Source organism: Syngnathoides biaculeatus, chromosome 2, assembly GCF_019802595.1.
Source record: "Syngnathoides biaculeatus isolate LvHL_M chromosome 2, ASM1980259v1, whole genome shotgun sequence".
Taxonomy (NCBI): domain Eukaryota; kingdom Metazoa; phylum Chordata; class Actinopteri; order Syngnathiformes; family Syngnathidae; genus Syngnathoides; species Syngnathoides biaculeatus.
Genome location: NC_084641.1, coordinates 39,564,841 through 39,589,071, shown reverse-complemented (window position 1 = coordinate 39,589,071; position 24,231 = coordinate 39,564,841). Strand labels below are relative to the sequence as shown.

At 44.5% G+C, this 24,231-nt stretch overlaps 1 protein-coding gene across 14 annotated transcripts in view; it reads left to right on the top strand.

Annotated features, from left to right (window-relative positions):
• The window catches only part of atp11a (ATPase phospholipid transporting 11A), a 76,478-nt gene that overhangs the window by 15,830 nt on the left and 36,417 nt on the right, over window positions 1-24,231 (top strand). For 12 of the 14 annotated variants that reach the window (XM_061804336.1, XM_061804400.1, XM_061804320.1 and 9 more), the window contains exon 2: window positions 1,331-1,441. The exons of the other annotated variants lie outside the window; for them this stretch is intronic. In XM_061804336.1, the coding sequence (XP_061660320.1) occupies window positions 1,331-1,441 (111 nt within the window). The remainder of the gene's footprint in view (window positions 1-1,330; window positions 1,442-24,231) is intronic. 14 annotated transcript variants of the gene reach the window in all.

Here is a 24,231-nt window from a genome sequence, read left to right as displayed (position 1 = left end):
AGATGATGACCAGGACAGAATTCAAATGTAGCAATTGCTAAAAAGCACCTATTTGAAGATGTGAGCGTTCTGGAGGTGTCATAGCTTAATAAGCAGAAGGGGGGCCTAGACAGTTAAGAGTTTAAAAAAAATCAATAACAGTATCTTATAATCAATGCGTGATACCACGCTTGCATGCAAGAGATGTTATCCGCATGTGATGCTCAATCAGAGGATTGGAGAATTATATTTGATGCCAAGTAAACAATCATATCCGTTTGTTGTGTGCTACATACAATAAAAATGAAAGTTTTGAGCTGCATGACAATGCAGGCATTGGGCTGTATAAGGAAAGATTGACTTTTGAAAGCCAGGTTTTAGTATTTGAAATTTCTTTATAGACTTTACGCCCATCTGATCGCTGTGATCGATATCGGCCGTTTATTGGCATTTTGTACTGACTGGCTTTCATGTCAAAATTCGCCTACCCATTCAATGACATCATTAATCGGCTCCGCACAAGATATTTTGTCGCGGATTAATCCAAAAGCTAGTTCATTGTTAGTTTGTCATGTGTCTTGTGACACAGTACTTCTTTTTCTTACGGGTTGTCCCGTTAGGGGTCGGCACAGCGTGTCATCGTTTTCCATCCAAGCCTATCTTGTGCGTCCTCTTCTCTAAGACCCACTGTCCTTATGTCCTCCCTTACAACATCCATCAACCTTTTCTTTGGTCTTCTTCTCACTCTTTTGCCTGTCAGCTCCATCCTCAGCACCCTTCTACCAATATACTCACTTTCTCGCCTCTGAAGATGTCCAAAGCATCAAAGCCTGCTCTCTCCAACATTGTCTCCAAAACATCCAACTTTGGCTGTCCCTCTAATGACCTCCTTTCTAATCCTATCCAACCTGTTCACACGAGGCGAGAACTTCAGCATCTTCATTTCTGCTACCTCCAGTTCTGCTTCCTGTTGTTTCTTCAGAGCCACCGTCTCTAATCCGTACATCATGGCCGGCCTCACCACTGTTTTATAAACTTTGCCCTTCATCCTAGCGGATACTCTTCTTTCACACGGAACACCAGACACCTCCGCCAACTGTTCCATCCCACTTGGACCCGTTTCTTCACTTCCTTACCATACTCACGATTGCTCTGTATTGTTGACCCCAAGTATTTAAAGTCGTCCACCCTGGCTATCTCTTCTCCCTGGACCTTCACTTTTCCTTTTCGGCCCCTCTCATTCACGCACATCTATTCTGTTTTACTTCGGCTAATCTTCATTCCTCTCTTTTCCAGTGTGTACCTCCATCTTTCTAATTGTTCCTCCGCCTGTTCCCTGCTTTCACTGCAGATCACAATGTCATCTGCAAACATCAACGTCCAAGGGGATTCTAACCTCGTCTGTCAGCCTATCCATTACTACCGCAAGCAGGAAGGGGCTCAGCGCGGAACCCTGATGCAGGTCTGTGGCATCTGTGGTACTTTTTCTAGGCATGAAACCATACTGTTGCTCACAGATAGAGTGAAGAAAATAAGTATTTGAATACCCTGCTATATTGCAAGTTCTCCCACTTAGAAATCATAGAGGGGTCTGAAATTTTGAGAGTAGGTCCATGTCCACTGTGAGACAGATAATCTAAAAAGAAAAATCAAGAAATCACAATGTATGATTTTTTCATGATTTATTTGTGTGATACAGCTGCAAATAAGTATTTGAAAACCTGTCCATCAGCTAGAATTCTGACCCACAAAGACCTGTTAGTCCGCCTTTAAAAGTCCACCTCCACTCTATGTATTATCCTGAATCAGATGCACCAGTGTGAGGTCATTAACTGCATAAAGACACCTGTTCACCCCATACAATCAGTGAGACTCAAACTTGTATCATGGCCAACACCAAAGAGCTGAACGAAGACACCAGAGACAAAATTGTACAACTCCACACGGCTGGATGGGGCTACAGAGAAATTGCCAAGCAGCATGGTGAAAAAAGGTCCACTGTTGGAGCAATCATTAGAAAATGGAAGAAGCTAAACATGACGGTCAATCTCAATCGGAGTGGAGCCCCATGCAAGATATCACCTCGTGGGGTCTCAATGATCCTTAGAAAGTTGAGGAATCAGCCCAGGACTACACGACAGGACTTGGTGAATGATCCGCAAAGAGCTCGGACCACCGTTTCCAAGGTGACTTTTGTTAATACAGTAAGACGTCATGGTTTGAAATCATGCATGGCACGGAAGGTTCCCCTGCTTAAACCAGCAAATGTCAAGGCCTGTCTTAAGCTTGCCAATGACCATTTGGATGATACAGAGGAGTCATGGGAGAAGGTTTTGTGGTCAGATGAGATCAAAATGGAACTTTTTGGTCATAATTCCACACACCGTGTTTAGAGGAAGATGAATGATTCATCCCAAGAACACCATCCCTATTGTGAAGCATGGGGGTGGTAGCATCATCCTTTGGGGTGTTTTTCTGAACATGGGACATAACGGCTGCACTGTATTAAGGAGAGCATGACCCCAGCCATGTATTGTGAGATTTTGGGGAACAACTTCTTTCCCTCAGTCAGAGGATTGAAGATGGGTTGTGACTGGGTCTTTCAACTTGACAATGACCCGAAGCACATAGCCAGGAAAACCAAGGAGTGGCTCCGTAAGAAGCATATCAAGGTTCTAGTGAGGGCTGGCCAGTCTCCAGACCTAAGCCCAATAGAAAATCTTTTAAGGGAGCTAAAACTCAGTGTTTCTCAGCGACAGCCTAGAAACCTATCAGATCGAGAGAAGATCTTTGTGGAGGAGTGGGTCAAAATCTCTCTCGCACAATGTGCAAACCTGGTGAACAACTACAGGAAATGTTTGACCTCTGTAATTGCAAACACAGGCTACTGTACCAAATATTAACATTGGTTTTCTCAGGTATCCAAATACTTATTTGCATCTGTATCCCACAAATACCTGTAAATCATTAAAAAAATCATATATTGTGATTTCTGGATTTTTCTCATTAAATTCTTTCTCACAGTGGACATGGACCACTGATGAAAATTTCAGACCCCTCCATGATTTCTCAGTTGGAGAACTTTCAATATAGGAGGGTGTTCAAATACTTATTTTCTTCACTGTACTTCCTTCCTTCCTGAGTCTAGCCTCCACTACTCTTTCCCATAACTTCATTGTGTAACTCATCATCTTTATTCCTCTGTAGTTTCCACAGGTCTGAACATCGCCTTTGTTCTTAAAAATGGGGACTAGCGCACGTTTCCTCCATTCTTCTGGCATCTTCTCTCCCGCTAATAATTTATTCAATAAGTTGGTTAAAAACTCCACTGACACCTCACCAAATTGCTTCCATACCTCCACTGGTCTGTCATCGCGTCCAACTGTCTTTCCTTTTTAACTTCTCCCTTACTAATCATTGCCACTTCCTGGTCATTCACATTTGCCTCTTCGACTCTACCTTCTCTCCCATTCTCTTCATTCATTCAAGGATAGGGATGGAAAAATGTTGACTGGTGCCAGTCGTGTGGTAAGTAGATGGAAAGAATACTTTGAGAAGTTAATGAATGAAGAAAATGGGCGAGAAGGGAGAGTAGAAGAGGCAAGCGTGAATGCCTGAGAAGTGGCGATGATCAGTAAGGTCAAGTTAGAAAGGCACCGAATAGAATAAAAAATGGAAAGGCAGTTGGTCCTGATGACATACCAGTGGAGGTATGGAAGCAATTTGGTGAGTTGGCTGTGGAGTTTTTGACCAACTTATTCAATAGAATACTAGCGGGAGAGAAAATGCCTGAAGAATGGAGGAAAAGTGTGCTCGTCCCCATTTTTAAGAACAAAGGTGATGTTCAGAACTGTGGAAACTACAGAGGAAGAAAGCTGATGAGCCACACAATGAAGTTATGGGAAAGAGCAGTGGAGGCTAGACTCAGGACAGAAGTAAATATCTGCTAGCAACAGTATGGTTTGATGCCTGGAAAGAGTACCATAAATGCACTATTTGCCTTGAGGATGCTCATGGAAAAGTACAGAGAAGGTCAAAAAGAGCTACATTGTATCTTTGTAGACCTAGAGAAAACCATTGACAGAATACCAAACGAGGAACTGTGGTCCTGCATACGCAAGTCAGGTGTGGTGGAGAAATATGTTTGAATAGTACAAGACATGTTTGAGGGCAGCAGAACAGCGGTGAGGTGTTCTGTAGGAGTAATAGAAGAATTTAAGGTGAAGGTGGGATTATATCAGGGATCAGCTCTGAGCCCCTTCCTGTTTGCTGTGGTAATGAATAGGCTGACAGATGAGGTTAGACTGGAATCCCCTTGGACCATGATGTTCACAGATAATATTGTGATATGTAGTGAAAGCAGGGAGCATGTGGAGGAACCATTAGAAAGATGTACTCATGTACTGTCAAGGAGAGGAATGAAAATTAGCTGAAGTTAAACAGAATATATGATAGTGAGGGTGGATGACTTCAAATACTTGGGGTCGACAATAGAAAGCAATAGTGAGTGTGGTAAAGAAGTGAAGAAACGGGTCCAGGTCGGGTGGAACAGTTGGCGGAAGGTGCCTGGTGTTTTATGTGACAGAAGGGCATCTGCTCGGATGAAGGGCAAAATTTATAAAACAGTGTTGAGGCCGGCCATGAGGCCGAAGAGGTGAAGCCAAAACTCAACTGACTTCAACAGTTACGAACATCACTGAAGAAACAACAGGAAGAAAAACTTGAGGTAGCAGAAATTAAGATGCTGAAGTTCTCACTTGGTGTGAACAGGTTGGATAGGATGAGAAATGAGCTCATTAGAGGGAAAGCCAAAGTTGAATGTTTTGGAGACAAGGTTAGAGAGAGCAGACGGCGATGGTTTGGACATGTTCAGAGACGAAAAGAGGGACTACATTGGTAGAAGGGTGCTGAGGATGGAGCTACCAGGCCAAAGAGCAAGACGAAGACCAAAGAAAAGGTTGATGGATGTTGTGGGGGAGGACAAAAAGACAGTGGGTGTTCGAGAAGAAGATGCACAAGATAAGCTTAGATGGAAAAAGATGACACGCTGTGCCGATCCCTCACGGGATAAGCCAAAAGGAAGAGAAGAAGAAGAAGAAGATCCTTAATCACCTTCACTTGCTGCACATCCTTCTCATCTCTATCGCTCTGTCTGGCCAACCTGTAGAGATCCTTTTCTCCTTCTTTCGTATCTAACATGGTGTACATGTCGTCATATGCCTCTTTTTTAGCCTTTGCTCCCTCTACCTATGACCTACGACGCACCTCAATGTATTCCTTTCACCTCTCCTCAGTCCTCTCCGTGTCCCACTTCTTTGCTAATCTCTTTCCTTGGATGACTTCCTGTATTTTGGGGTTCCACCACCAAGTCACCTTCCCCCCTTTCCTACCAGAAGACACCCCAAGTACTCTCCTGTCTGCCTCTCTGAATATCTTGGCAGTAGTATTCCAGTCTTCTGGGAGTTCTTCCTGTCCATCTAGAGCTGGTCTCACCTCTTTCCGAAAGGCCACACAACATTCTTCCTTTCTCAACTTCCACCACCTGATTCTCTGCCCTACCTTTGTCTTCTTAATCTTCCTACCAGCTACCAGAGTCATCCTACACACCACCATCCTATGCTGTCGAGCTACACCCTCCCCTACCACTACTTTACAGTCATTAACCTCCTTCACATTAGATCGTCTGCACAAAATATAATCCACCTGCGTGCTTCTACCTCCGCTCTTGTAGGTCACTCTATGTTCCTGTCTCTTCTGGAAATAAGTGTTCACCACTACCAATTCCATCCTTTTTGCAAAGTCCACCACCACCTGCCCCTCAAAGGTCCTTTGCTGAATGCCGTACTTACCCATCACTTCTTCATTGCCCCTGTTTCCTTCACCAACATGTCCATTGAAAGCTGCACCAATCATAACTCTATCTCTCTCTGGCATCCTCAGGACTACTTCATCCCTTTCCTACCAGAATTTCTCTTTCATCTCGCGGTCACATCCTCCCTGTGGGGCATAGCCGCTAACTACATTATACACCCTCAATTTCAAGTTTCATCATCATCACTCGATGTGATACCTTTTTCCGCTCCAAAACAATCTTAGCCAGGTCTTCCTTGAAAATAACCCCTACTCAATTTCTCTTCCCATCTACTCCATAATAATAATAATAATTTAAATGCTGCACCTAAACTTCTAGCTTTACTCCTTTTCCACTTGCTCTCTTGGATGCACAATAAATCAACCTTTCTCCTAATTATCATGTCAACTAACTCCTGAGCTTTTCCCGTCATAGTCACAACATTCAAAGTCCCTACACACAGCTGTATGGTCTGTGCATTTCTCTTCTTCTTCTGCCGACTAAGCTGTTTTCCTCCTCTTTTCGTTTTCGACCAAGATTATTACAGAATATCTACTTACGTCTTTCAGATTAACATTTCCGTGTGTGGGTGTAGAAAGCCCGTGCCACGACCTAACCGTTATGGAATTTGTATGCTCATATATGTTTGGCACAGTTTTATGCTGGATGCCCTTCCTGACGCAACCCTCTGCATTTATCCGGGCTTAGGACCGGCTGACAGGGAGCACAATAATGTGCTGCTCAATGGGCTGCAGATAATAAAAAAAAAAAAAATAGAAGCAATCAAATAAACAAAGTCTGGCCATAAAATACACAATTCACATACAACCTAATCTATGTTAAAGTTAAGGTCAAATGAAAGCAATCATATAAACACAGTCAGGACACAAGGTAAACAAATGACACACTACCTGTGTGAAAATATAAAGGATATGGCAATTTAAAGGATATGTGGATGGAAGCGATTCAAACCACAATGGCCCTCACACTTGTAGTTGAAGGTTGAGTCCACGTTTGATGTTTGGTCCTTGTTGTATATTCTACGTAGATAATGTTGTTAGCGTGCTAGGCTAACTTAGGCCGAGCAGCTTCAACGTGAACGATACGGCACCAATTTGGGTACTAAGATGTACTAAGATAAGACTTGTTAAACTTCCTATAAGTCCTCACAGCCCTCATCGTACAAGTTATGAATTTACTCACATTCGATGTTCCTTCAACATCCACAAATTAATCACAAACTTCTTGTTGTTAGCAAGCTAAGATAAGGAATACTAGGCCGATGAGCAAGTTTAAGTTGACGTTTCCACTTGCCCCAACTTCTTATGAGTCCTCACTATCCTCGTTGTAGGTTTTGCAGGACATGTAGATACTAAGTTTGATGTTTTCCCGCTCAGTAAATATTAGAAAACAGACACGTTTTTTGTTAGCGGTCTAAGATAGGCTAACTTGGGCTGAGCACCTTTGACACGAACGATACGGCTCCAATTTGGGTACTAAGATTGCACAGATGGTGATTTTAGTCCACTGAATTCGTCGCCAGGAATTTCCCACATCGAGGATTCACAACATTCGGTCCAAATTCAGCAGGATTTATTGAATTCCGATCAGGCTGGTCAGAGCCTTCTCTTTAAGCTGCTACCAGTCTTGGTACCGGAAGCAAGCAAATGTAGACTCAATGCCATATTTTTTAAATTAATGACAGAACTCAACATGAAAAGGATGCTTGACGAAAGTGTTGTATCCAATCCAAAGTAGCTGAATAGCTAGCTAATTGGCTAACAAGCGATTTTAATTTGCCGATGTTACCCGAAGAGTTGAAGCCAAAACTCAACTGACTTCAACAGTTACGAACATCACATTTATAAATGTCTTCGTTTTCATTTAATTTGTGGCTGCATGTGGCGGTCGAGCAAGGATTTTTAGTGACCTTTTCCACCACCACATCTGACCTGTGACCAGGTGGAAACACCACAGTACTCTAACTATCTGATTCAATAAAGTTTATTCAGTCTTGTTGGTGAAAAAACACATGAAAAAATGGGTTGTTGGTGTGGGGCTATTTTGCAATGTTTCAGACAACATGTAACTTATTTGCCGTCTGTTTGAAAGTTAAATACATTGTGTGGAAGATCATCTAAATGCTTCAACACAACAAATCTTATCGGGCACCTGAAGAGGAGGAGCATTCCGCATTCAAGCAACGCAGCGTGAGGGGAAAAACAAATCAAAACAAAATAAGGGAAAAGTTAAACTGATGTAAACTCTGGACAACACTTCTCCATATAGCTGGGGCAGGGAGAAAGTTAGAACAACAATGTCATTAACAGCATTTGTTAACGCAATTGCAGTAAGTTAACACACATTATTTCTGTCATATTGTAACGTTGATTTGACCTAAACTTAGGTCAGTGTCCAATCGTTGAATGCCCCCTAGAGGTCATTGTTATTTTAAATTTTGCCTAAAATGCTGGCGAATAATTGTGGAGATACAGTATGCAGTATAAAATACACAAGTTTATACATTAAATGAACAAGTAATACAGTACACAAGCATATACAATAAGTTATATAAATAGACACATTCTCCATCTTGTGATTAGCTCAGTGATCGGATATCAAAGCAAAACGCAACACGACACGCATGAATGCAAAACACTATATATCCATCCATTTTCTGAGGCGCTTATTCTCACGAGGGTCACAGAAGTGCTGGAGCCAATCCCACCTATCATTGGGCAGGAGGCAGGGTGCACCCTGAACTGGTTGGCTGCCAGTTGCAGGGCACATAAAGACAGACAACAGTCGCACTCACAATGATGCTTAAGGGCAATTTGGAGTCTCCAATGAATGCATGTTTTTGGGATGTGGAAGGAAACCGTGGTGCCCAGAGAAAACCCACGCCATGCCATAATGTACCATATTAACATAGCCATAAGAGGCACTTAGAAGTCTTAAATTCTATCCTAAATAGTTGGGGCTGTGTAATGTGGGGCACCTTTCCAAAATTAGTAAATGTTGTTCTGTGACTAGTCCAATGAAGTTCACCAGTGATATTGTTAGCATGCATGTTATCATGTGTTTCACCGTGTATGTAAAGTACCATATGATGGTGCTCATTAGAGAATGAGGAAAAATTACAATTTTACATCTGCAAACAGGAGTCACTGGTGGTGGTACACACTCCTGCCTTTGGTGCAGGCAGCGTAGGCTCGATTCTCGTTCAGTGATGGTGTCGATATCTGCCCTGCGTCTGACTGGCGACCAGTTCAGGGTGTAGTCCGCCTTTCACCCAAAGCTAGCTGGGATAGGGTCCCGCTTTCCCGCAACCCTTCTGAGGATAAGTGGCTTGGATAATGACATGACATGACATTTGTAAACAGAAGAAGCTAACATTGACTCACACACTGACAGTTCAACCTGTTCACACTCACGGTGTCACATCAAAACTGAAATTATCACACCACACCAAACAGAATACCATAACTATCAAATAATAAAAGAAATAAAACGATGGCTAGAGAAATAATTGCCACAAAACATGCATTTCAAACACTATTTACATCCTCCCAGCATGCTCTCAGCATGCTTTGCCGTGCTCCCAGCTTCAGCTGTTATTTGATAGTTATGCTATTCTATTTGCTGTGGTGTGATAATTTTCGTTTTAATGTGATACCGTGAGTCTGAACAACACTTTGAGCAATTGAGACTGTCAGTGTGTGGGTCAGTCTAAGCTTTTTAGGCTTATAAATGTAAAATTGCAATTGTTCCTCGCTGCCTCGTGAGCGCCATCACATGATAGTTTGCCTACACACTAAATAACATTCTTGCATGCTAACAATGTAACTGGTATGTTCAGGTGTACTCCATTCGTCTAGTCACAGAACAAATTTTGGGTTGTTTGTTCACTTAACGTGCGCTGTCCATTTTGGAGAAAATGTAAGAATTTTAAGTGTGCCTTGTGGTTGCAAAAAATATGATGAGTACATATAATCCACAGATGTCTTCATATTGCATACATTATTTGCAGATTATCATTATTATATGTTTAAATTGACAAGATATTTTTTATTTTTTTATTGCACTATGAAAGTTAATTGCAACTGAATTGTGTTTACTGTACTGGATTGAAATAAAAAGATTCACAACAATGTGACATGATGCACAGTTTGAACATATAATTCAGTAAGTTTTTTCTGTTTGTATTCAGTGGGAGCCCGTGTACTACTATTGCCACTCACACCACAATCTGAGATACTGTTATCTATACTGTTTCAAGCCCCTGAAGCCAGTACTGTCAAGTAACATTGAGTGGCTACTAATGTGCCACAACTAGTGCAAGTGGCAGTCAGACAGCAATAAAATGGTAACAAGACAGAAATTGTGAGTGGCAACAATGTGCTTCTTACATCATGGCCTGCAGTACATGACTACTCTATTTATACATATGCTGTCCATATGTATATTATGGGTGTCAGGTTCACCAATCAGACATTCATTAAACAGGACAAAAAAAGGAAGCAAAGACACCAGTTCAAGTCTCGCGAGGAGAGAGGAGAGGAACTGTCTCGTACAATTCACCACTGTGGTGATTATCCTGATTATCCTCTCCTCAGTACTTCTATTTATTTAGTTTTAAGACGCCCCTTATTTACATGGATGTTACAAAAAGGAGACGACAAGCAAAACAGTTTGAAACAAGGTGTACATGTTTGTTCATGTGCGTGTGCATGTGTGGAAGATTGCTGAATACATGTGTGGTCATCATTTCTTTAACAGGCAGCAGTTCTAACAGTTCTGATGATTAGATGTTTTTGTTCTTGCTATCTCCTGCTAGGAGGCTGCCACGTTATCGAGGGAAGAGCAAAGAATTTCTTTATTGGAAGCAAATGTATGATAATTATGATCACAATCATTCCTACAATGGGTTAACAAATTAACACAAGTTTGGATTGACTTTTTCCATATATTGAGGTCAATACAAATATGCAGATCTGACCCATAGTTTTTGTTTCCGTCCCCGTTTGTTTTGTTTGGCGGTGATTAGCGGCAATGTGATGTAATGGAGGCCATTCCACATAAGTCCCCCCACAGGCCAAACATTAGGGATGAGTGAGAAGTGCTTCCACTAGTGTAGAGGGGACTGTAAAGTGGTGAAATATACACATTGGTGAAAGATCGAAGTGAGAAAAATTTGGGTTATTTTCCCTATGCTCCTGTGAGACACATAGAAGCTATTGAGTTAGAGCAAGAAGCAGAATTTGTGACAGAAAGTGAAGTACAACTATCAGTACTAATGACTAATGACATCCTTTCTCATGACTACAAAAAAGGCAACATCCTAATTAAATGCTGACAAATACACAAATGCCTACTTTCCATTTGCTTATGTTGCAGTTGTGTCAGGAATGATGCAAAATGTAATAAAACATGAAATGGAACTAAGTATGATCAACATGATGTTACTGTTGTTCAGCTGCGGTGCTGAATGCTTTCAACCCAAATGTATTCCCATGTGACTTGAGCACGGAAAGTTAAATTGTGGGTGTGGATCATGTGACTGTCAGCAGTTCTTTTCCTTTCACCGAGCACAATGAACCAAGTATGAGCAGTGTTTTGTTGATTCCTCTGCAAAGCAAAGAATAACTATGCTTCTCCTCAGGAAAATTTTTGCCAGTGGCCAACTAAAAGGCAAATCTATCCATACTGTATACAGCAGTCACACTAAAGAGGGACCTCTTTCTCATGTTTTCGGGAGAAACAATAAAAATTTTGGATACTACGGGTCGTCAAAGCAATATTACAAACCAGAATAAAATAAATAGCCTTCTGGTAAAGAAAGAAAAACCTGACCGCCACTTTGGAAAAATCTGAAATGAGTCATTGGAACCAATATGGTGGCAACCGATTCCCTGACTCTAACATACCGATCACTATGCCTCACTGGCATAAATAGATGAACACAGATATATTATTTATTATAAATACGTATATTTGGAACAATGATTAAGTACACAACTATAAACAGTAAATGTACAGGTCATTTAAGGCTTTTGCTTCTGGTCCCCAAACTGGAGGCAGCTTAAACAGGAGGCTCTGGCCAGCCTGATCGAAATTCAATAAATCCTGCTGAGTTTGAACCGAATGTTGTGAATACTTGATGTGGGATGCTCCTTGTGACGCCTTCAATGGACTAAAATCATTATCTGTGCAATCTTACTCCCCAAATTGGAGCTGTATTATTTGCGTTGGAACTGCTCGGCTCAAGTTAGTCTAGCCTAGCTCGCTAACAACAAAACGCATTTGTATTTTATATTTACTGAGGAGAAAAACATCAAACACTAGTACCTACACGACCTGCAAAACCCACATATCGTATACAACGAGGAACGTGTGGACTCATAAGAAGTTGGGCAAGTGGAAATGTAAACTTAAACTTGCTTACTGGCCTAGTATTCCTTAGCTTAGCTTGCTCACAATGAGACGCGTTTGTGCTCAAATCGTTGATGTTGAAGAAACATCGAACGTGGACTCAACCTTCAACTACGAGAGTGAGAGCCATTGTGGTTTGAATCTCTTCCATCCCCATATCCTTTTAATCGCCATATCCTTTATATTTTCACACAAATAGTATGGGATTTGTATACCTCATGTGCTGACTGTGCTTATGTGATTGCTTTTTTTGACCTGACATTATGTGCTGACTTTGTTTATTTCATTGCTTCTTTTTTTCTTTTCACTATCTGCAGCCCCTTGGGCAACACAATATTGTGCTACCTGTCGGCCGGTACCAAGCCTGGAAAAATGCAGAGGGTTGTGTCAGGAAGGGCACCCGGCGTAAAACTGTGTCAAACATACATGAGCGTTCATCATACAAATTCCATAACAGTTAGGTCGTGGCCCGGGCTTCCTACCCCCGGCCCCTGCACTGTTAATCTGCAAGGCGTAGGTAGAAATTCTGATAATGTAGGTCGAAGACAAAAAAGAGGAAAGCGGCTTAATTGACAGAAGAAGAAAAGGAATGCACAGACCCTACAGTTGTGTGTAGCGACTTTGAATGTTGGGACTGTGACGAGAAAAGGTCAGAAGTTATTTGAGATGATGATGAGGAGAAAGGTTGATATAGTGTGCATCCAGGAGAGCAAGTGGAAAGGGAGTAAGGCTAGAGGTTTAGGTGCAAGGCTTAAATTATTTTATCATGGAGTAGATAGGAAGAGAAATGGAGTAGGGGGGATTTTAAAAGAAGAGCTGGCTAAGAATGTCTTGGAGGTGAAAAGAGTATCAGATCGAGTGATGAGACTAAAATTTGAAATTGAGGGTGTTATGTATAATGTGATTAGCGGCTATGCCCTACAGGAAGGATGTGATGGAATTGCCAGTGGTGAACACTTATTTCCAGAAGAGACAGGAACATAGAGTGACCACCAAGAACCGAGGTAGAAGCACACAGGTGGATTATATTTTGTATTTTGTATATTTTGATGTAATCTGAAGGAGGTTACTGACTGCAAGGTAGCGGTGGGGGAGATTGTAGCTCGAAAGCATATCATGGTGGTGTGGAGGATGACTCTGGCAGCAGGTAGGTGATTAAGAAGACAAAGGTAGGGCAGAGAATCAGGTGGTGGAAGTTGAGAAAGGAAGAATGTTGTGTGGCCTTTCGGAAAGAGGTGAGACAAGCTCTAGATGGACAGGAAGAACTCCCAGAAGACTGGAATACTACTGCCAAGATATTCAAAGAGGCAGACAGAAGAGTACTCGGGGTGTCTTCTGGTAGGAAAGGGGAGAAGGAGACTTGGTGGTGGAACCCCAAAATACAGGAAGTCATCCAAGGAAAGAGATTAGCAAATAAGTGGGACACGGAGAGGACTGAGGAGAGGAGAAAGGAATACATTGAGGTGCGTCATAGGTCATAGGTAGAGGGAGCAAAGGCTAAAAAAGAGGCATATGACGACATGTACACCATGTCAGATACGAAAGAAGGAGAAAAGGATCTCTACTGAGGGATAGAGATGGAATGGATGTGCAGCAAGTACAGGTGATTAAGGATAGGGATGGATATATGTTGACTGGTGCCAGTAGTGTCCTAATTAGATGGAAAGAGTACTTTGAGAAGTTAATGAATTAAGAAAATGGGAAAGAAAGTAGAGTAGAAGAGGCAAGTGTGAATGCCCGGGAAGTGGCAATGATGATTAAGGGCAAAGTTAGAAAGGCATTGAACAGAATGAAAAATGAAAAGACAGGTGGTCCTGATGACAGACCAATGGTGGTATGGAAGCAATTTGGAGAGGTGGCTGTGGAATTTTTACCAACTTATTCAATAGAATACAAGTCGGAGAGAAGATGCCAGAAGAATGGAGGAAAAGTGGGCTAGTCCCCATTTTTAAGAACAAAGGCGATGATCAGAGCTATTGAAACTACAGAGGAATAAAGATGATGAGCCACACAATTAAGCTATGGGAAAGAGTAGTGGAGGCAAGACTCATGACAGAAGTACCTGCGAGCAACAGTATGGTTTCATATCTAGAAAAAGTACCACAGATGCATTTTTTGCCTTGAGGATGCTCGTGGAAAAGTACAGCGAAGGTCAGAAGGAGCTACATTGTGTCTTTGTAGACCTAGAAAAAGCCGATGACAGTACCAAGAGAGGAACTGTGGTACTGCATGTGCAAGTCTGGTGTGGCGGAGAAATTTGTTAGAATAGTACAGGACATGTATGAAGGCAAGTGAACAGCGGTGAAGTGCTGTTGGTGTCATGATCCTGGATTCCAGCCAGGGCTGGGCGTGGCCGTCTAATCGGAAGGGTCACACCTGCGCCTCATGACCTCCGATTAGACCCAGTACATATAGGACCCGGGGGACGACAGAGACTCTGCTAGATCGTTGCCTCTCATGCCTCGTTCCCGCACTACCGTACTCCTGACGTCTACCTCGCGTGTACCGACCAACGCCTGTCTCCCGACCTACCCCGTAAGCCTGCCGTTACTGATCTTGCTGCTTGTTTGGACTGACTCCCTGGTAACCGACATTGGAACGAATAAAGGCTTATTCCGCACTGCTTACCTCTCACCTGAGTCGTGCATTTGGGTCCACCCCCGAGTCTCGTCCGTGACAGTTGGTGTGTCAGAAGAATTTAAGGTGGAGGTGGGACTGCACCAGGGATCCACGCTGAGCCCCTTCCTGTCAGCAGTAGTAATGGATAGGCTGAAAGATGAGGTTTGACTGGAATTCGTTTGGACCATGATGTTCGCTGATGATATTGTGATCTGCAGTGTAAGCAGGGAGCAGGTGTAGGAACAATTAGTAAGATGGCCGAATGCACTGGAAAGGAGAGGAATGAAGATTAGCCAAAGTAAAACAGAATATAAGTCCGTAAATGAGAGCGGCGGAGGAGGAACAGTGAAGCTCCAGGGAGAAGAGATAGCGAGGGTGGGTGATCAAATACTTGGGGTCAACAATACAGAGCAATAGTGAGTGTGGTAAGGAAGTGAAGAAACGGGTCCAAGCGAGATGGAACAGCTGGCGGAAGGTGTCGGGTGTTCTATGTGACAGAAGAGTCTCCGCTAGGATGAAGGGCAAAGTTTATAAAACAGTGATGAGGGCGGCAATGAGGTACGGATTAGAGACGGTGGCCCTTAAGAAACAAGAGGAAGCAGAACTGGAGGTAGGAGAAATGAAAATGCTGAAGTTCTCACTTGGTGTGAACAGGTTGGATAGGATGAGAAATGAGATCATTAGAGGGACAGCCAAAGTTGGATGTTTTGGAGACAAGGTTAGAGAGAGAAGACTTAGACTTGGATGCTTTGGACATCTTCAGAAGCGAGAGAGTGAGTATAGTGGTAGAAGGGTGCTGAGGATGGAGCTGCCAGGTAAAAGAGCAAGAGGAAGACCAAAGAAAAGGTTGATGGATGTTGTGAGGGAGGACATGAGGACAGTGTGTGTTAGAGAGGAGGATGCACGAGATAGGCTTAGATGGAAAAAGATGACACTCTTTGGCAACACCTAACGGGACAAGCCAAAAGAAAAAGAAGAAGAGTCATTGCTCCATTTTGTGATTGAATCTGTGATCGGGTATCATTTTTTTAAAACTCGCTGATCGGTGATTGCCCCTCCTCAAGCTGTTACCTTATCGTGGTGGAGGGGTCACCCATGGCAAAAAGAAATTAAAAAAGAATAAGAATCAGCACCTCCAAATGTGAGACCATGGTCCTTAATCGGAAAAGGGTGGCATGCCCTCTATACAGTATATATGGTAGCACGGTGGAACGTTGGCCTCACATTTCTGAGGTCCCGGGTTCAATCCCAGACCCGCCTGTGTGGAGTTTGCATGTTTTCCCCGTGCCTGTGTGGGTTTTCTCAGGGCACTCCGGTTTCCTCCCACATACCAAAAACATGCAACATTAAGGCAACATGAGGCCTTAATTGGACACTCTAAATTGCCCCTAGGATTGATTGTGAGTGCGACTGTTTGTCTCGATGTGGCCTGCAATTGGCTGGCAACCAGTTCAGGGAGTACCCTGTCTCCTGCCCGTTGACAGCTGGGATAGGCTCCAGTCCTCCCATGACCCATGTGAGGATAAGCAGCTCAGAAAATGGATGAATGGATGTGTGCGTGTGTGGTGTACATACACACACACACATATATATATAAATATACACACACGCACACACACACACACAAAGATATGAATTTAAGTGACATCCTAGTCTTTTCGCCCTGAAAGACACCGATCACCTTACAGCCGCAGCGCCAACCCTCACAATACATTGGGTCTGCCAGCTCGGACCAGGTTCTTTCCCACTATTGGATCCGACACCCCACCAGGTGGTGAAAGTTCTGCCCTTGTCTTCACCCAAGTTTCCAAGACATGTGGCCGCACATCCAATGACACAACCACAAAGTCGATCATAGAACTGGTGCCCAAGTGTCCTTGTGGCAAAGGCATGTATTGACAATCTTATTTTTGAACATAAGGGATCAGATTGCCAAGATCCCTACTTTCTGCTTCCCCTTAGCTCTCGACACGCCATACCTGTATCAGAATCCGAATCAAAATCAGCTTTAATGGGCAAGTGTGTAAAAACACAAGGAATTTTTCTCCAGCAGTCAGTGCTGCCCTGGTACGACATTCAGAAAAGAGAACAAGGAACAACACAGCAACAAGAACAAAGAACAAGAGATATTTCTGTTTCTAGGAACTATTCCTTATAAGACGTGCAAGATGTAAAATCTATATCGATGAGTGTTAATCATGTCAATTGTGCAAAGGGACCTGTATAAAGTGACGAATCGTGTGATTTACAATATTTATTTATTTTTTGTTTGTTTGTTTATTTATTTATATACTAATACTAAGTGGATCAGCAGGATATGAGAAAGTGTCCTAACATGACACAAGGCAGAAAAATAACCTTCATGTGGTGGAAGCTGAGAAAGGAAGAATGTTGTGAGGCCTTACAGAAAGAGGTGAGACAGGCTCTTGAAGGACAGAAGGAGCACCCGTAAGACAGGACTACTACAGCCAAGGTGATCAGAGAGACAGGCAGGAGAGTACTTCGTGTGTCTTCTGGTATGAAATGGGAGAAGGAGATGTGGTGGTGGAACGCCAAATTACAAGGAAAGAGGTTAGTGAAGAAGTGTGGAACACTGAGGACTGAGGAGAGGTGAAAGGAATACATTGAGATGCGAAGTAGGGCAAAGATAGAGGTGGTAAAGGCTAAACAAGCGGCATCTGAGGATATGTACACCAGGAGGGATAGAGGAGGAAAAGTGAAGCTCCAGCGAGAAGAGATAGCCAGGGTGGACGACTTCAAATACTTGGGGTCAACAATACAGAGCAATAGTGAGTATGGTAAGGAAGTGAAGAAACGAGTCCAAGTGGGATGGAACAGTTGGCTGAGGTGTCTGGTGTTCTGTGTGAAAGAAGAGTATCCGCTAGGATGAAGGGCAAAGTTTATAAAACAGTGGTGAGGGAGGACATGATGACAGTGGGTCTTAGAGAAGAGGACGCACGAGATAGGCTTGGATGGAAAAAGATGACACGCTGTGGTGACCCCTAATGGGAAAAGCCGAAAGGAAAAGAAGAATTTAAATACAATAAAGTATCCACCCATCCATTTTCTTAGCTGCTTATCCTCACAAAAGCCTATCATGCTGTCAATGGGCACGAAGAGGGGTACACCCTGAATTGGTTGCCAACCAATAGCATGGCACATAGAGACAAACAGCCGCACTCACAATCACACCAAGGGGCAATTTAGTGTCCAATTAATCTCATGTTTTTGAGGTGTGGGAGGAAACCGGAGTGCCCAGAGATAACCCATGCAGGCACGAAGAGAACATGCAAACTCCACACAGGGAGGGCCAGGATCAAACCTGGGACCTCAGAACTGTGAGGCCAAGGCTTTCCTGCTGTGCCACCGTGCCGCCTCCAATAAAGTAATTTAGCGTAATAATTACTGTCTTGTAAACCGTCACCTTATCGTGGTGGAGGGGTTTATCTGTGCAAATTATCCTTGGAGCTAAGTTGTCTGGGGCTTCATGCCCCTGGTAGGGTCACCCATAGCAAAAAAAAAAAAAGTATGACTCCAAAACACCTATGACAAGTACAAATATTGGATATCAGTTTTCCTTGCGAGGAGGCGAGTCACCGGGGCCAGGCTTGGAGGTGGGGCTCAAAGGCGACTGGCTTGTGGCCAGGCCTGCACCCATGGGGCTCGGCCAGGCACAGCCCTAAAGGGTAACATGGATCCTCCTTCCCATGGGCTCACCACCTGTGAGAGGGGCCATAGGGGTCGGGTGCGATGTGAGCTGGCCGGTGGTCAAAGCTGGGGACCTTGCCGATCTGATGCCCGGCTACATAAACTAGCTCTAGGGACATGCAAAGTCACCTCTTTGGCAGGGAGGGAGCCCGAGTTGGTGCATGAGGTTGAGAGGTTCCGACTTGCCTCTACGCACTGCTTGGGCTCTGGTACTAATACTCTTGAATGGGGTTGGACTCTGTTCCACTCTGGAGTTGCCACAGTGAGAGGCGCCGAGCAGGTGTGGTATACTTATTGCCCCCTGGCTCGGGGCTTGTAAGTTGGAGTTTACCCCGGTGGATGACTGGGGAGCCTCCCTCTGCCTTTGGGTTGGGGGATGGGTCCTGACTGTTGTTTGTGCCGCTGCACCAAACAGGAGTTCAGAGTACCCACCCTTTATAGAGTCCTTAGAGGGAATGCTGGAGAGTGAGCCCTCTGGGGACTCCATCATTCTGCTGGGGGACTTAAATGCCCACGTGGGCAATGACAGTGAGACCTGGAAGGGCGTGATTGGGAAGAACATCCCCCCCCTCCTACGATCAGAACACAAGTGCTGTTCTGTTACTGGACTTCTGTGCTCATCACAGAATGTCCATAACAAGCACTATGTTCAGGCATAAGGGTGTCCACATGTGCACTTGGCACCAGGACACCTTAGTTCGATGGTCGACTTTGTGGTTGTGTCATCGGATTTGTGAGTGCATGTCTTGGACACTCGGGTGAAGAGAGGGGCGGAGCTGTCAACTGATGTTTGGTCGAGTGGTGGGGGAAGATGACAGTACGATGTGGCAAGCCCAAACGTATTGTGAGGGTCTCCTGGGAACGGCCAGCAGATTTCCCTGTCAGAAGGAATTTCAATTCCCACCTCCGAAAGAACTTTTCTCACGTTCCGGGGAGGCGGGGAACATTGAGTCTGAGTGGACAATGTTCTGCACCTCCATTGCTGAGGCAGCCGATCGGAGTTGTGGCCGTAATGTGGTCAGTGCCCGTTGTGGCGGCAACCCCTGAACACGTCGGTTGAAACCAACAGTGAAGGATGCTGTCAAGTTGAAGAAGTAGTCCTATTGGGTATTTTTGACCTGTGAAACTCCCGACGCAGCTGATAGACACCGGCTGGCCAAGCGGAATGCAGCTTCAATGGTCACTGAGGCAAAACTCGGGATGTTCTGAGTCAATGGGGAGTATACTTTGAAGACCTCCTCAATTCCACCAACACACCTTCCCATGAGGAAGCTGAGTCTGGATTCTCTCTCTCTTCCATCTCTGGGGTTGAGGTCACCGAGGTGGTTAAAAAGCTCCTTGGTAGCAGAACCCCAGGGTTGGATGAGATTCGTCCGGAGTTCCTAAAGGCTCTGGATGTTGTGGAGCTATCCTGGTTGACACGTCTATACAACATTGCATGGACATCAGGGACAGTGCCTCTGGATTTGCAGACTGGGGTGGTGGTCCCTCTTTTTTAAGAAGGGGGAACGGTGTGTGTATTCCAACTCTCTCGGCAGGATCCTGGAGCGTGCATGGGAGGTTCACCCAACCAGTCTACATGTGTTTTGTTGATTTGGAAAAGTCATTCAACCATGTCCTTCAGGGAGTCCTGTGGGGGATTCTTTAGGAGTATAGGGTACCGAACCCACTGATACGGGCTATTCGGTCCCTGTATGACCGGTGTTCGCATTTGGTCTGCAATGCTGGCAATAAGTTTGACTTATTTCCAGTGAGAGTTGGACTTCGTCCACCAAGGCTGTCCTTTGTCACTGATTTTGTTCGTAACTTTTATGGACAGAATCACAAGGTACAGCCAAGGCGTAGAGTGTGTCTGGTTTGATGGCCTCAGTATCGAATCTCTCCTTTTTACAAATTATGTGGTTCTGTTGGCTTCATCAAGTTGTGATCGCCAACGCTCACTGGAGCGGTTCACAGCCAAGTGTGAAGCGGTTGGGATGTGTGGGATGTGAGACCATGGTCCTCAGTTGGAAAAGGGTGGTGTGCCCTCTCTAGGTCGGGGATGAGATCCTCCCCCAAGTGGAGGAGTTCAAGTACCTTGGGATCTTGTTCACAAGTGAGGGAATAATGGAGTGGGAGATCGAAGGGCAGATCGGTGTAGCATCTGGAGTGATCCTGACTTTGTATTGGTCTATTGTGGAAAAGAGGAAGCTAAGTCAAAATGTGAAGTTCTGAATTTACCAGTCAATCTGTGTTCCTACCCTTACCAATGGACATGAGATATAGGTTGTGACCGAAAAAACAAGAGCCTGGATACAAGTGGCCGAAATGAGTCTCCTCCGCAGGGTGTCCGGGCTCTCCCGTAAAGATAGGTTGAAAAGCTCGGTCATCTGGGATGGGCTCAGTGTCCGCATCGAGAGGAGCCAGATGAGGTAGCTGGGGCATTGATCCGGATGCCTCCTGGACGGCTCCCTGGTGAGGTGTTCCAGGCATGCCCCACTGAAAAGAGACCCCAACAATGACCCAGGACACGCTGGAGAGAGTATGTCTCTCAGCTGGCCTAGGAATGCCTTGGGATCCCTCTGGAAGAGCTGCAAGATATGGCTGGGTAAAGAGACATCTGCGTATCCCTGTTGAAGCTACTCCCCCCGCGACCAAACCCGGAGAAGCAGTAGAAGATGTATGGATGGATGGAATGATGGATGGATGGATAACTTAATTACAATAAGTGAGCACACATTACTGCAATTGGACAGCAACCAGTTCAGGGTGTACCCCACCTCCTGACCAAAAATAGCTGGGATGGGCTCCAGCACTCTCGTGACCCTTGTGAGGAAAAGCATATAATCGATGGATATATAATGGATGGATGGATAGCACACATTATTTCAATTCATTTTGTTGGTTTTACATGATTAATTGGAATCCATGATCTGCCTGGAGCAGTGATTTCCAACCTTTATTTCATTATATTATCCTATATATTTTACAATTGGAAAATCTCTTGCCATATCAAAAAACAAAAATGTCACAAAAAATAAGGAAAAAGGAAAAACTGAATGTATTTCCTGCTACCTAATACAAGAGCATTTTTTGTTCTGTCTGCCACTATTCCTCAGTGGCATACATAGAGGAACAAAGATACATTATTTCTTGTTAATTAATGTTTTTTGAGCAGTTAAGTAAAATTTGGGTGGCAAAGATGGCGTGATGTCCCTAGTGTGCTTGTTGTTGAGTAGAGTTGTGCTTGTCATGTCTCATTTCCAACTAACGCCGCTGGCTCGCATTTATGCGAAAAGGAGAGCCAAGTGTGTAAGCCTTCCTCTGCCAGTACACAACCTCTCCAACAAGACCTATGCTTCAGTGGCTCCACTGCGCCGTCACCTGGGCAACTGAATACCTAAAAGGTCAGGCAATCTTGGCAAGGACTTGGAGGAGGTTTGGTCCCCAGACAAGTAGCATGTTGGCCCACCAGCGTGTGGATATGCCTTGGTACATCATGCACCAAACCCCCAGCTCGGGGTAAATTCCTCACTGCTTGCAAGAATCTTGAAAGAAAGAGAGAAGACGGCTCAGAGAGCACACCCTGACATAAAATCCAGAGCCAGAGTCCCTCAAGCGGTTTGAGGCTGTACTCAACCTGTTACTCCTGCGACGGCGCATTAACCATGTGTAGTCGTCTCTGTCTTTCCAATGGATCATTCTGCCGACGTGGAGAGGATGGACTTACTGTGTGGGTAACTGTCTGTTCTCCATACACTTATACCCAGCAACTTGCACACAGGAGAGGACACTCCAGCTTCACTGTACAGCGTTGAACGAACATGGGAAGCAGCAGTCTACCGGTTATAAGTCCTTTTCTCGATTGGCATACAGTTGGACGCCAGGGGTTACTTTAGAAGTGTAGAAGAAGCCATTGCGCCTCATTGGATAGCTATGGCCTCTCTCAAGGTGGGCAGGCACCAGCCAGAAAGGTGCTGCCTCGCCACAATCTGTCAACCTCACCGGGTGCATGGGGTTTAGGGTGAAAACTGACACGTGGATCATCACCTGTGCACCAAGCAATGAGAAGACTAACAGAAAGAGAAAAGCAAAGATGTTTTCTGCCCTGAAGCTGAGCACATGAAATGTTTGAACAATGACATCGGGGTTCTCAGTCAATCTCCAAGACATTAGTGACACCCATAAAACAGCCGACATCGACTGGGAGCTCAGCGGACTGCAGATGGACATCGTTGCCATGCAAGAAACCAGAGTCCAAACCAGTCACTCTCATGAGTCCTTGTCCCCCAACCTTCACTTCCTCACAGACGCAAAAGATAAATTCTATGATGACCTCGGCTCTGCCATCAGAAACGTTCCTGACATTCACTCGCTCTTCATCACACGACTTGGCCCTCGTGTCTGGGTCACTTTGGTGTTGGACGCATGAATGAAAATGGACAGCCTCTGCTCGAACTCTGCTGACATAATTACTTCTGTGTCATGAACACCTTCTTCAACACCAAGCCACAACATCGTATCTTTTGGTGACACCGTATTACCAAGCACTGGCACCAACTTGATCTGGTTCTCATCAGCCTACCAAGCGTCAAGCTCACCTGCACCTTCCAGAGCGCTGACTGCAATACGGCCCATTCGTTCGTATGCAAGTATGTGAAACTGCGGACCAGAAGAATATGACGCTCAAAGAAAGGTGGCAAACCCCTCATCGACACCAGCAACACACGAAATCCAGCAAAGGTGGCAGAATTTGCCGCAGCCCAGGCCGGCAGAGCAACAAACCCCAGGAAAGATGAGAATGCCTAAGGAACATCATGAGGGACCTCAGCTATGTCGGTGTTTGGAAAGCAAATGAACAAATCATCAGACTGGTTTGAAACTTACTGTTATGATCTTGCTACATATGAGAAGTAATATAACTCAATCTAAGAGTAGGTAGGGCTCAGCATCATCAGGTTCCCACTCAGACCAGGTGTGATGACATTGTGCATCTGGGTCCTCTTGCGTAGAACTGGAGTTGCCCTCATTGGTTTCTTTTCGCTCTGTAGTAGTGTTGACATTGGCCTTGTGGACCTTTCGTAGTGTTGCTTCTGGGGGATGCTGACTGTTCTCCCTCCTTGCACGGACAGTTGTATCAGGAGCCACCTAAGGTCGGAGTTTGAAGACATCGACAGGTGTGTTTCTATACTCCAGAAAACAGAGATATGGGTCTTTCTTATCCTCTTTATCCTTGGTGAGGATTCCCTTTGCAGCTTGGACAGGTTATTCTGGCAACCCGTTACTCTGTGAGTAATGTGGGCTCAAGGCGACATGGTGGAAGCCCCACTGGAGTTGAAACATGGTCCATTGTCGCTGACAACCTGGCGAGCAATTCCATGCCTCGTAAACACTGCTTTCATCTTCTGGATAACGGCAGGGGTGGTGATGTTGTGCAGACGCTCTATTTCAAAGTACCTGCTGAGGTAATCACAGAGGATTGCGTAGTTTTCAGAGTTCCATGTGAATAGATCAGTTCCTACAGTATCCCATGGGGTCTCTGGGATGGCATGTGGGAAGATAGGCTCCCTTATACTGAAACTGTGGTGTGATTGACATTTGTCACACTTTTTCCACTGTTTCTTCAATCTGTTGTCCCATGCCTGGCCAAAACATCACGTTTC